This window comes from Struthio camelus, chromosome 2, assembly GCF_040807025.1.
Source record: "Struthio camelus isolate bStrCam1 chromosome 2, bStrCam1.hap1, whole genome shotgun sequence".
NCBI classification, from domain to species: domain Eukaryota; kingdom Metazoa; phylum Chordata; class Aves; order Struthioniformes; family Struthionidae; genus Struthio; species Struthio camelus.
The window spans coordinates 144,765,439-144,780,425 of NC_090943.1; the positions used below are offsets into that span (position 1 = coordinate 144,765,439).

The 14,987-nt window shown below is 36.6% G+C and overlaps 1 protein-coding gene across 22 annotated transcripts in view; it reads right to left on the bottom strand.

Moving 5' to 3' along the window:
* Positions 1-14,987, bottom strand: part of RIMS2 (regulating synaptic membrane exocytosis 2) — a 482,918-nt gene that overhangs the window by 84,721 nt on the left and 383,210 nt on the right. For 21 of the 22 annotated variants that reach the window (XM_068932860.1, XM_068932863.1, XM_068932862.1 and 18 more), the window contains one exon: positions 13,912-14,012. The exons of the other annotated variant lie outside the window; for it this stretch is intronic. In XM_068932860.1, the coding sequence (XP_068788961.1) occupies positions 13,912-14,012 (101 nt within the window). The remainder of the gene's footprint in view (positions 1-13,911; positions 14,013-14,987) is intronic. 22 annotated transcript variants of the gene reach the window in all.

Below are 14,987 nucleotides of genomic sequence, written 5' to 3' on the forward strand. Positions count from 1 at the left end.
ATTTTTTCCCCATTAGTCAGAACATTCCACCCTACTTTTACCTTGAATGAAATGAACTGATTGTAACCTGATTTGCAAATCCCACCTTCCAAACCATCCTAATCTCCAATGAACTTAGGCCACTTGTTAAAAAAGAATGTCTATGTTTCAACTGAACATGTGAAAAAAAGCTGTACTTCAATTCCTCATGTCCTTCCCGTAGAGATCCAAGGGGGTAAACAAGCTAGGAATCTAGAGAACCTCTATTCCACTGCTGAGGCGAAGCCATGCTGCAAACAACATCCTACTGCTAAACTGAAAAAGATCAAGAAAGTCAGAAGTGAAAAAACATCTAGTAAGTCAGACACTTTTTTACCCTGAGGACAGTGAAGCAGTCGATAAGGTTGCCCAGAGAGGTTCTTTAGTCTCCATCCACAAAGGTTTTCAAGCCCCAGCTGGATAAATCCCTGAGCAGCCTGGTCTGATCTTATGGCCGACCCTGCCTTGAGCAGGAGGTTGGACTGGAGACCTCCTGAGGTCCCCTACAGCCTGAATTATTCTGGGATCCTATAGGTCAAGATGCTCCAGGAGCTGAAGTAAAAACTTCAAGGGCAGCAGTAATACAGAAGTCACCATTAGATCATTGACTAAGGAGACGTAAAAATATAGAAGGAGGTAGTCTTGGAGGCAAGGCAGGCAAAAAAGCATCTGCTTCACATACACTGGCCAATGGTGCATTCTTTTAAGAAGTCCCCAGGTGCACAATATGAAATAAATATAGCACAACACTAGGAAAGATTCTGGGATTACCTCAAGGAGAAGTTATCAGACCTGCAAATATTTGGTAAAGTAGAAAGCACTAAGGTAACTCCAAAAAAGTATCTGGGCCCTTTAGCAATTGAGAATTAACTTTCCAAAAGATCTCTACCTACAAAAAAATTTGTTCTTGCAGTCAGTTTCAAAATACAGAGCAGTCTCTCATTCTGATGTTATTTTTTTCATACAGTATGATTTCTGGAAGATTAAGACAACTTCTAATTTCAGCTGCATTGATACCTGTTCTTATCCAAAAAAGAAATCAAGATGTTATTGATGTTCATTCACACAGATTAGCTTCAGTCTAGGGAACTAAGTGTTCTCATTTAGCTCAGGTCAGGACCACATTTTGTGAATTTTGAAAGGAGAGAACACTGCAAATTTTCTCACTGGCGTATAAAGTTACCACACTATTTCAAAGACTGGAATGGCCATTACCTAAAATCCCATCTCTCATATGAAAAGTGCAAAAGATGGTAAAAGTGGGTAAAAGATAGTTGATTTATTCAAATGAAAGGCAATTTGAAAAAACAAATTAAGCAACATAGCAACAATTTAGAAGCATCACCTGAAAAAATGCTCAGAAGTGTGTTATGCACTGAAGTGAAAATCTAAAGTTTACAAAGGCCAAGCAGGATACTTCACAGTATCTCAACAAAAGCTGCCTTAAAATCTTAACTCATAGAAATATGAGTTTCTAGGCCAAATCATTAAGTTATTGGAACTCTGCTCTGGGATATGACTATTCATAATAACAACAGGTTTAAACTAGCTATGGTACCACTGGCGTGCATTGTTGGATAGTATGACTGATGTACACTATAGAATTAAATATCTACTTTAAAAACTAACATAACTACTTTGTATTGTCTATCAAGGAAGGTAACTGAGATTTTTAAGATGAGGTTTCATAGTGTGAATATTAAAATAATATGGCTTCTTGCATGGTTCTAGTTGATTCCAATAGACTAAAATGAGGCAAAAAAGGGATCCAAATATAGCATGTAGCTACGATGACAGAGCTATAACTGACTATATAAATTGGAATAAATAGAAAAATCTTATATGTGTCCTGTGGATGGACATCCGTAGGACACAACATTAATTAAACTTTCCCTTTATACAAGATCTGATGATTCCAGTACACCTTAGTAAGTCACAGACAAACCACAGATTGCTCTCACACAGCCAGAATTTCCCTGAGGATTTTTCATCAAAAGTAAAGATTTAAAAAAAATATAAGCCCACATAATATGAAGGTAAATAAATATGAGCTTCAAAAAAGAACCCTCTAATGGATAATTAAAAGGCGGATGGACGTATGTCCTGTAATCAGACCCCCTTTTTTGATTTAAAGGAATTCAGAAAAGCAGGCAAAATGGAAAATAAAACAAAACTCTTTCTATGATATATTTGAAACAATTGCTATCCAAGATCCCTTTCATACTGCTGACCTTCTCCTGGTCTGTTAACTGCTATTCAAAAAAGGGCATAGAGTCAGTCAACAAATTTCCCTTCAGGGAAACAGGTCCACAGACTACTTTGTGACAGTGCACAATGGATTCTCAGTATAAAATATCTTTTCAAATTCCCTAGCCTCTTTTTAATTGCTACATAATAGTTTTTTGACTGTCTTATACAGAAGGAACAAAATCTATCTCAAATGGAGATCAGCAGTCCTTTAGGATTCCAGAGCACTGTGCCAAGTCTACTGAAGAGGCATCATCATGGACACAGTGTTCACTGTCAAAAACTTGAGATGTTCAAGCCATGGTGACTGCAAAAAAGCAGGGGTTCAGGGCTTCACAGTGCAATTCCAGTTAATAGCCTCTCCAGTGCTTTATCTCCTGGTGAACTCTAGCACGTTTTTTAGAACTCAGAGTCAAAGTGTGCTTCCTGTATTATTTTTTTCTCTTCCTCAAGTAGTTCACAAGCCACTTCTGTCACCATTGCACTCAAGCTCTCTTGCACTCTGTAAGGTCCTGTCACCCCAAAAGCAGTTTATTTCTTTTTTTTTTTAAGAGGGTAACAAGGTAGGATTTCTGCTTTGTTTAAAAAACCCTCTTTTGTGTATGATTTTTCTAAGCTTCTTGCAGATGTTACTGTACAAACTCAGTTACTCAAGTCAAACACTACGCATTTTAAAGAGCCAGATTTTTATCTGGATCTCTGTAAGTTTACATTAGCCTATGTCTCTCATAAACAATAACTGAACAAAAAAGATGGAAAGGCAACCATCTTCAATTGTCTTATTACAGAATTTCTGTTTCACCACACTTCATTTCACCCCAAAAGTCTGCTAACCATTTTAACAAATCTGCTAGTTTGAGAACAGAAGCATAAAATTCCTTCCCCTTAGTCCTACTTTCTTTATGTAACATTTAAATATGACTTTCACCAAATTTGTCCAGCACCTTCAAAGGAATTCATGCCGAAGAGAACAGCTGGATTGACACATGGGCCATCTGGTGAGTGCTTATTCCTGTAAGCAGAAGTGCCTAAGGACCATGAGTTACACAATTGCTCAAGAACACGGTATAAATATATCTTTGTATGACTCCACTTAAAAAGTCCAAAAATTCATATATTTCAAAGAGAAGAGCCTCCAGTATCAAGCATGTTTTGAGGGAAGGTCCCATTATCTTTTTTCTTAATCTTTTGTTTTCACTGATTCTCAAGATGCATCTTGAAAAAAACCCTGCACAAAAATAAAAGTATGAGCTCAGCTGATGGCCTACATATTTTCTGCTGATTCATGCCTAACTAAAAGAGAAACAAATCTGCAAGATGCGGATATCACCATCTCCTTATTCCTCCGCACACAGGTTAAGCTGCTTAGAAAACATTACTTCTCCCTAAAAACGGATTTTCTCATTACCTTTACCCCTGTTACATTAGTAATGAGGGGAAAAAGGCTGCAGGGAGCTTGTCAAATGCAGCCTGTACCTCAGGAGTGAAAACACAGAACTCTTTTTCTCTTTCTCTCTTGTCCATTGTACTTCAGTTCTCAAAGAGGGAGAAACTAGAGACTATGCATTTGCCTTTCATAGCCCTTTGTAAATATTATGAATATTTACTCGCTTTACTTACTCTCAAGTACAATTTGAATTCACTTCTACAATAAATAAGCAATAGGTAATATCATTAATTACAGCTTCAACTTCACATAAAACACAAACAACAGAATAATAACATGTAATATTTCAGGAGAAGAAACAAAAAATAATTGAATTGAAACTGTACAAGGAATTTAGACAATTTTTTAAAAGCGATATATTGAAACCTAGGAGAGCACCTCTCCTATGAAGAAAGACTGCGAGAGCTGGGCCTGTTCAGTCTGCAGAAGAGAAGACTGACAGGGGATCTCATCAACGTGTACAAGTATCTGAAGGGGGAGTGTCAAGAGGATGAGGCCAGCCTCTTCTTCGTGGTGCCCAGCAACAGGACAAGAGGCAATGGGCAGAAACTGAACCACAGGAAGTTCCACCTGAACCTGAGAAAAAACTTCTTCACTGTGAGGGTGACAGAGCATTGGAACAGGTTGCCCAGAGAGGTGGTGGAGTCTCCTTCGCTGGAGATATTCAAAACCCGTCTGGATGTGATCCTGGGCAATATGCTCTAGGTGACCCTGCTTGAACAGGGAGGTTGGACTAGATGATCTCCAGAGGTCCCTTCCAACCTAAACGATTCTGTGAAACCATTCTGGGTTAAAACTGTCTGTGAACACTTTTGAAGCTCCGTAGTGACTATAAATAATAAGAATCTTGAAAATACTCTTCATTTCATAGATGGTACCTTCCTTAGCATAGCACTTCCTAACACTATGTGACTGGGAACTAGTTTAGAACTGAGAAAGAATTTCTCATTTCACTACTAACACTGCCTCCTACATAGCGTGCCAGTTAGTTTTTCACGATTCTTGAACCTCAGAATCAGCCTGTTAGTGGAAACTAATTTACGTTATCTTCTCTTCAGTACAAAAAATTCTGTTGCAAAGTGTTTGACGTTTTATTTTTGGAAAATCATATTCACAGTAGCATGTGGACATTAAGAATTAGCTAGTTGCTTCATATTAAACTGCAGAAGTATACGCATCATTAGAATTGCTTTTTAACTAATGTCGTGTCATTTTAGCGAGAATAGAAAGAGGATAAGGCATCCTCATTCTGTAAAATGTAAAGGATCTAAGATATTTAATATGATGAGATGAAAATAAATTCATTTAAACATTTGGTCCAGTCTTGAGGCAAAAGGTTGATGAGATAAATTTCTCTATGACAATACAATTTGAACTATTTGACAAAATCACTTATGTTTGGTTGTATGATATCATTTTTCTCAAGGTGAAATGACTCTGGAAGAAATGCAATTACCAAACATCTTTTCAGTTATAATACAAAGGATATTAGATGAAAAAGTGTATATTCTCCAAGATACAGTCTGCTTTTGCAGACTGCAGTTTAACTTCATTTGATAATTTTATCTTAAATTCCACTTTTTACTGCATCTTGGAGCCCTACTAGTAGAATAAGTTTGCTACAATAATTAAATCATTTTATGATTTGTCTTAGAAAAACAAACATCTGGGTACTTTGTTGAATTTATTCAGATGTAGGACTTGAATTTTCAGAAAAGCTTTTTATTTTTTCATGTTATTTTTGTTATCATGCACCAATTGTAGCCTGCTGACAGTGTAATCGGTGTTAAAATGACAAATTCCATCTGTAGCAGGATAATACTTTTTCTGATGTATTATTAAAGAAAGTATTCTATTGCCTAACACTAAATCAATATTATCTCTCATAAGCAAAGACTTTACTTCCAAATGACTGTCAGAGACAACACAGGTTACAAGGGCCACCTAGATAGTTTCATGTTTTAATAAGATTCTCGTTAAAACTGCTCCTAAAGCATGCAGACTTTATGAAAGAAAGATTTCCCTGCACTGAGACTCCAACGTCCTGATCTTACTTCTATCATGTTCTTAGAGCAGAATCAGCTTTGCAGAATAATGGCAGTGTGTGTTACACAACCTAATTCTTCACATATGCTCTTTGCAAAATGGAAGCTTGAAGTCACATTTATAGTCACTAAAATTAACTCTACAAGATTATGTATTTAAGATGATACTTTAAAAACAGAAGCAAAAAGTGTAATACCTTGGGGAAATCTGATATAGATGCATAATTTTTTTTCTTGCATGAAAAGCAGCAACAGTTCATCAAAAAAAAAAATCTGTTGTTTGGAAAAAGGTCGATAAAGTGGCAACACTCCCATTGATTTCTTTGGAGTTTCCATTAAAGAAAATCAACCCATTAAAAACAAAAAAAAAGGGCTGGACCAAACTAAAAATCCATACTGATAAGACGACTACATAGGACTCATTGTTATAATCAAAATATCTTTAGTGAAGAATTACAAATGACGAAACTAAGCTCCGGGTGAATCCTAAATCTGCGGTGTGCCCCAGCTGCACTGCCAGTTTGGCTCTCTGGAGGCAGCTACAGGAGTAACTCTGCAACCTGGTGCACTACACGAAATCCGGGGCAAGCCTGGAGGGGCGTGCAGAGAGCAGCCAGCCAGCTCTCCTGCTCTCCAGTCTCTGTGTGCGCGGAGAGATGGGCATCTGAGCGTGGTATGTGTTCTCCGAACCACCCGCTGCTGAGCAGACTTCCTGTATCTTCATTTTGACTCCTACACCTTTAAGGAAACTCCACGCAAGCCCAGCACTGGGCTGTGCACCTATCGTTCCTGTGCAATGCTCTGCTTCATTTTCCAAGATCAAGAGCCTAGCAAACTGCTTTGGCAAACATACTCTGGCTTAGCTAAAAACCACTGCTCTACCCTTGCTATCTTTCAAAAGTAAACAATGTCCCTTATGAACTTATTCTGCCTCGCACTGAATTAAGTACTACAAACTGCCGGCTGGAGTGCTATACATTATCACACGTTGTTATTGTCATTTCTTGGGTTCCCTACTATTGAGGCAATTCAATTCACTTCCATGTTCTCTATTTCTGAATGTCACACTTTGGCATCTAGACAATAAGCATGTATTTCCCAGTTCAACTTATTTCTGAAAGTCCCTAGATTTTCTGTTCTGTAATTCGTTTCTGTAATTTGCTGTTAATAAAATCCTTATTTTTCCAATCAATTATAATAACTAATGGATATTCAGAGCCAAATCAGGCTGGTGATTTTATTTTTTAAATTTAGGACTCATTTTTCTTTTCGAGATTCATCAAACCACGCACTTCAACAATATTTCATAACAATTTTAAGCTCTGCTTTCTAGATTTATGATTAGCAACATAGGCTTACACACAAACTAAGAAAATGGCTGACAAACTACACAAAGCACATGCAGACAGATCAAGATATCCAGTACCAGTCTCCTTTCACGTGCTTACATTTCTGCCATTATCATGACATCTGAATGCAGTATTTGTGTTAACCAGAGCACAGCATTCAAGAGTACCCTAAGTCTGTATCAGAGACACACCTATTCAAGATTCAAAAATGTATTAGAAAAGCATCAAAACTGAAATAAATTAAATGAGCACTAGAATGAAGTGAGAAAGAAAAAGGAAGCCTTAACACCACTATGCAACAGAAGTCTTCTCTGAGTTTGCATATCATTAACTAAAGAAGAAAATGAAAATCATTGAGGAAAATATTATAAATCGTATCAGTCCACATCTGTATTCAAATCACTAAATTCCATTTCACCCATCAGCAAAACACAGGAGCACAATAAAACAGCAATGAAGAGATGTTTTCCACATCACCATGCACTTAGAGCTCAAATTTAGAATTTTGAAAAAATTTTATTTCATCAGAATATCTTTTTGAGTCTTATATTTCAACGTACAAACTTATATTTATAGGAAATAAAATTGCAACATCAGCACTTTACATGATTAACTTTTCATGATGAAAATATAATAAACTACTTGATTAAAAGTATAAATTCTAACAGCACTATGGGCTCAAAAGATTCTCTTTAGTCATTTAGTAGTAAAATTCCCTGCATAATACAAATCAGAATGATTGATTAAGTAACTTGAGTGCTCACAGGCTTTTGAGAGTGACAGGAACTGTCCTTCCAGCTAGGATAGCTGGTTTAGCTAATCTAGTTTCCTCTCCAAAACCACAATTACTGACTAGTCCATAGGAAGGCACAAGAACCATGTAACAGGCAGTAACTAAATGGGTTCCTCACATGGAAAAGATCATTGCTAGGCTAATTTTAGTGTTTGCCTCATGTCCTGGAGCACAGGGCTTACTATAGCGGGGAAGGAGAAAGGGGAAAAGGGAAAGGGGAAAGCTGAAAGTGAAGGGACCCAATAAAACTAGGCATGGCTGCTTCCATTTATAAACCCATCAAATTGCATTTGCTAGGCCCTTAGTTTTACCGATATCTTACAGAAATTAATTGCATGGAATAATTGCCTGTTAATTATTGCCTTCTTAATTATTCTTCAGCATAGCTCCATTCTAATTATTTAGTCCCTCCAAGTTTTATCCCTATATATAAGATTTTAAACATTTAAACCAGGATGTTAAGAGTGAAATATGTGAAACAGGCTTCCAACTTTTGCAATATTTTGATGGAATTCAGATGTCTAACCTAGCTTCCTTTTTTAATTCAATTTTGAATATTTCTGATTGCACTCTTAACAACATAAGATGTCAGAAACAATTATGAGATCAAAGAAGCATAATCATAGCTGTTACAAAATGTCAAAGTATTACTGGACAGATCATGATCTTCCCTCAAACTCCCAAGGTCTAAGCTTTCATTTTCACTGAAAAATTGCCAATTCAAAAATAAAATAAATAAACAACACCTTATAGATGATAATAATATCAAAGCTGTTCAATATCCTATTTATTTAGGTTTTCATTCAGCTGTCCCCTCCCTAAGGATTTCCAGAAGAAAAGTACCAAAGTACCACCTATTTCTGTCAGCAGTCTCTGCTGCTTTACGGACTGAGGCCTCACTCCAGGTGAGGCCTCACCTCGAGTACTGTGCCCAATTCTGGGCTCCCCAGGACAAGAGAGACATGGCACTCCTGGAGAGAGTCCAGCGGAGGGCTACCAAGATGATGAGGGGCCTGGAGCATCTCTCCTATGAAGAAAGGCTGAGAGAGCTGGGACTGTTCAGCCTGGAGAAGAGAAGACTGACAGGGGATCTGATCAACATGTATAAGTATCTGAAGGGAGGGTGTCAAGAGGATGAGGCCAGTCTCTTCTCCGTGGTGCCCAGCAACAGGACAAGAGGCAATGGGCAGAAACTGAACCACAGGAAGTTCCACCTAAACCTGAGAAAAAACTTCTTCACTGTGAGGGTGACAGAGCACTGGAACAGGTTGCCCAGAGAGGTGGTGGAGTCTCCTTCGCTGGAGATATTCAAAACCCGTCTGGATGTGATCCTGGGCAATATACTCTAGAGGTCCTTGCTTGAGCAGGGAGGTTGGACTAGATGATCTCCAGAGGTCCCTTCCAAGCTCAACCATTCTGTGATTCTGTGATTCTGTTGTGTGAAATGCTTTTTTTGTTTTGCTTTTTAAGGAGGAGACAAACACATCCCCAAAATACCTTTAAATCCTAAACGTTTCTATCAACAACACAGGTCAAAGACCACCACACAGAACTGTACCAATGACACAGCTGCTCACAGCAGGTTCCCGAGGAAACAGGCAGTTTTTGAACAGCTGGATGAAATGACAGAGTGTGACTACACTGAGAGTTAAGGAGACCTGTTTCTAATGTATTTAAACTCAACCTCTTCCTCTTCCGGCATTACAGCTCTTGTCTTTTGCATTTTCTTTTACACAGTCCTTAACAAGGTAGTTGATTCATTGCTGAACCCAAGTGTCTCAGTTGGCAGAACTGCAACTTTTCAGTGTCTACATGTTCCAAGCGCATTTCAGCTGTGTCTATACTAGTCAACTAAACAGGGTGCATGCTTAAACCTTCTTTTCCACTGTTCAGTTTGGTTTGGGCTTGTTATGAGTTTAAAAAGGTCACAAAGTAACATGGTAGTATGTCAGATACTACTAGTCTCCTACATGAAACACAGAGAACTCTGTTCATACATTTATGCTGTGCCGTATCTGACAAATATAAAACTTGAATTGTCACTATTGATTACAAGAAATTGCAGTACTACATAGCACTGAAGATGTGGAAAGTTTCAGTCTTATCATCAGTATGAATCATTAAGGGTGGTGTTAGGAAGTCCTCTTTGGCATTCTGGATTACTCTGTATTTAATGTACTCTCTTCTACATTATGGCTAAATAATCTTCTTAATGATTCTGGTAAAATCTCTGTTTTTATCCCATCTTTTACCAATTGTTCCCCATCTTTGTTGCTTGTTCTTATAATATACCCTATTACAATTATTATTTTAATTATTTTATATACTATATTATAGTATATAGTATTATATTACAATACACGGTATTATGAGTTAGTAACTGGATTTCTCTGCACCTTTTTGTAGGTCATTATTTTCTCCTAATATAACCAATAAAATGAGCCTAATGAGATTTTGAGTTTTAAATGCATATTCACTAGTTGCCAATCCCTATTTTATCTTTAGTCCTAAAGAAAACAATCATTTATCACTCTTCTCACTCCTTCTCCTACGTAAATTTTCCAGTTTCACTTAGTTAGACCTGCAATGCTTTTAGATACTAAGACCATTTTGGAACGGCTAATGTGACCTCAGTTGATGGAATTCTTTCTTTTGATCCCACACTAATGTTACACTAATTGGAAACATTTCCTGGGTTCATATACATCATATACACACAGTATTTTCTTGCCATTCTGTTTTTTAACCTTCTTCTTGTTTCTGTTGTTGCTATTGAGCAACAAGGCCTTTCCAATCTCGCCAGTCAATCCATGAGCATGTTCTAGTCGTGGGAGCAAGAACAGAGGAACAGCAGGATTCCTCCCACCCTTTTCCCTTCAGTGAGGGCAGGGATTCCTGAAGCAGAATATTAGTGCTCACTGGGAATGACTAAGGGAAGGAGTTACCCATCAAACAATAATATCAATTTGGTCACCAAGAGAGCTAACAGCAGCAGCACCAAGCAAGGAGCAAGGCAGAGAGGTTTTAAGAGGTAGTCTGGAACTGAATCAACCAAATGAGACCAAACTTCACCCAGCTCACTGCTCTCAGTATCTCTGGGCTCTGACCATGGCCTTTCTCTTTTCACAGTTCATCTTACCCAAATACTTAAAACTCTGGTGCTACTGTGAACTCAGGTTTTCCTGCATGTTAGCTTCTACCAGCACTGAAATTCAGACTTTAGTATCTATTCCAATACAATTCCACTTGCACTCAAAATTCAGAAATAAACAGTTGTTGCAAGAGCAGAAATATTTCAAACTAATCATTTATGCCTACATTATTTTTTCCTCTCATGTCTCCTTAGTCGTTAACATGCTTATACAGAATCTAAACATATTGCTTGCTGTCCTTATGTCTGTTCTGAAAGCATACTAAAGAAAGTTTTGTGTTTAGGGAAAGAGATATTATACAATATATGACCTGCCAAACTCATGTATATAGAATATTATGGAAGCAAAACACTTAGTTTCCAAAAATGTGGAGGCACATGTATGCATGATAACAATACGGTCTGTAATTACATCAGTCATGAGACAAAATTATAAAGGAAAGTCAGTTTTCTATTTCAGTAGCTTCTAAGAGTACAGATACCAGGAAGAAAATTTCTCCCATAAGCATCTTAATGCAAAATTCTGTACCATAGAAGTGTCTATCTTCCTCTGAAGTCCCTAATAGTGACTTCTAGAGGTAGAACAAACTGAGACAGATACAATCCTGGATGGCTATTTTAATACTGTCCCACTTCTACTGTTACAGCTTTTACTTTCTCAGAAGAAATGGTTTTTTTTTTTTTCCAATTCAAAGTAATTAAGAGCAAAATGTGTTTGCTGTTTATTTCCATTTAAAGAAAGAAACAGAATGGAAATCTAAGAGACAATTCCATGTGCTAATTTTCCTTGAATGTCATTTAGCGCTTAATGACATTGTTTTCAGGCATAATACACTTCACTGCCTGCTTGTGCCAGCTGACAGATTTAGAAAATCAAGGTCACTGTTATGTATATAGAACATCAGATTTCAGTTTGCATTTGACATGTGTGTTTTGGTTCATAACTCCAAAAGAAATTATGTAGAAACCAGGAAGACCAATTGTACTTACTCATTTTCTGTCTCTAGATAATATTAGCGCTTAATTAAAGGGGAGCTGGAGCAGTGGTAGTAAAAAAGTGAAGACAGAACTCTCAATGGCTTCTGAGAGTTATGGTTCTCATACAGCTTGAAAAATTTTAAGAACATATATCCAAATTACTACAGGCACCTGCTACTGAATATTTAGTGTCTGGTTCTAAGAGTTCAGTGACAGAATAAATAATTCCTTTCCAATTACTGAAACTGCACCTTCACAGAAGAGTAAATTAACTGTCAGTTTCTGGAGACAGTTTGTTTTATGCATGCAAAAATAAATCACCATTTTCATTAAATGCTTTGATTTATAATTTTCTTCTTTAATACATTCCAATAATACTGAAAGTAAAATTTAAATAAAAAGGAAAAAAATGTATAGTGAGGCCCAATGATACTGTGTGGGTGAAATGGGAAAAACAAGTGTAAGAAACGTTTCCTTGGGTAATTCTATTCCACTCAGTTCCCTTACATGAGGGACCAGTTACTCTCTTTACTTCACATGCAGTCCTGACTAGAATCTCAGAGTCAAAAATTGAGGGAGCAGCAAAATTAGCTGAATAACTCTCTTTTTACATATAGTGCTATATACTGTTGTAATGCTTACAAGCAGGTTTGCTCACAGTATTAAGCCCAGCTCCGTATAAAAGAGGTAACACCTTTCAAAGTGGACTGATATACTGAATATAGATATATATGAAAATAATTTTGCCATCTATGTCAATATAAAACAAATATGTAAATATGTCAGTTTCCCAAGTCACTTCTACACCTTAATAAAAACTCCTGTATCTTCTATAGTAAAAATTAAGCAGAGAAAATACCCTGATAATCACGCAGCACACCCAGAGAGTGAAAACATTTTAAGCCATTTTCACAGTGTTCTTTTGGGTTTTTTTCCAATTATTTCATTAATAGTCTCTTCCACTTTATCCTGTTTGGGCTTCTCAAAAGGTCTCTACTTTCTCACACTGACATATACATTTTTCAGAAGAAATTACATCACTAGAAGTCAGTATATTACATTAATGTACATTATCTACAATACTACTAATAATATATGTGATTTCTTCGCCTTCAAATATTAAATAGCTCAGTTTACAATAACTTTGCCAGTCCTTGAAGTGAAGGAACTACATCCTGGAAACAAGCCTAAGATAGACTTTTCTTCCTCAGAGAGCTTTTATAGGTCAGAAGTCTTGTGTTTCCCACTTACAATCTGACCTCAATTAATGAAGTCTTTTAGAGGACACTAAATTATTTTTGTATAATAGAAGTTTAAATTGAGAATATCTGCACTGTTTTAAATAACACACCATATACGACATGACCCCATTCCAGATAGCAGGAAATAGCAGGATAATATATTTGGGGCTATACTACTATAAAACCATTCCAATTTTTGGTAATTGCCACAGCTGGGATGGAAGTTTGTGTTGAGGTAGAAAACAACCTTTCCAGGAGCTAAACTGCCGCTATTAAGCTAAGTAACACCATGTCTTCCGAACTTTCAGTAGGTCAAGATAAGGTTATGTTTCCCTACACAAAAACCAGAAGGTTTCAGTGGCTTTCAACTGCATATTACTTAATAAACCTCTTTTTTCCTTCTCTTTGATCTTTTTAATCTTGGCCCTATTGTTCATTCGAATGCATAAAAGCCACTTCTATTTGATGATTTAACTTGTATTTCCTAAATGTTAATAATCAAGAACACTCTATGTTATAGGTTTTGCTGCACTTTTCCAGTTATTTAATTATAGATACATAATAAGCTCCTACTGAAAAAAAACCACTCTCTCACTCATCTATCGGTTTTTCTTTTTGTTTTTCAAAACAAAACTCCCTTGCCTTAGAATGATAATCTTGCTCCAGCCTGGAATCTGATCCCGCTACCTGTTTGTACTTGCTCATTTTCATTTGGCGATTCCTCTCTTCTACATCCATAGCACCTGTTAGTAAAAAGAAAAAGAAAGAAATAAAATAAATACACAAGTAGTCTTCAATTCCAAGTTTAACGTTATGTTCATGGAATTTCTAACAGAAAGAGATGAAATCTCAGTGTATGTAACTTTAACTATGTAATTTCTGAATTACAATTTTGTGGAAAAATGGATCAAGAAGTTATAAGAAGAGGAGAATAGTAGATGAGTTAGCATTTCCACAACATCTGAATAAGTGTTGCATTATCTACAAAGTTCAAATGAACCTGACTTTGTTAAGGAAAGGAACGTAAATGGAACAGAATGTTTTCACAGGATAGCATTTTACTATTACAAAAGTATTCAACAGAAACTGAATCATTCATTTACAAAAAATAAAGAATGCAAAGAAAATCTGTTTATTTTGGATGGAGATCCTGGTTCATCGTTTGTTATAGTAGAATACCAGCACTTGTATCAAACTACTAATCAGGTAAGGGCCACAGGCTGGCATAACTTCCCTTTACCGTTACTTAATATGCTCAGATTAATTTAAAAAATGTTTAAAGGGATGTTAAAGAGCCACCCAGTGGTATCGCTATATTACATTCTAGTGACACACAGCTTCAAGAACAATTTCAATACATGATTAGTCTCCGTTAGAGGTGGGTGTTTACAATGCTATTCAGGTATCAAATGTTTTCAGCCAACTGGTACTGTAATACCATGATTTACTTTCTAAAATAATGAGGAAGAAAGTGCCAAAGCAGAGATCAAAGTGTGAGAAATAGAAATAGAAAAATGAGAAGAAGATAACAAAATGAGAGGAAGATAAGAGCCTAGAATTAAAAAAAAAAAGCCTTGTAAACAAAATATAGTTATCTATTATGTACACACAAGGCGTGATTCTCTTCCACTTAATGTGATAAAAATCAAGAGTAATTCATTATTCACTGATTGCTAAAAAGCATTCATTTTGACTGACATTTATCTTATACTTTCCAC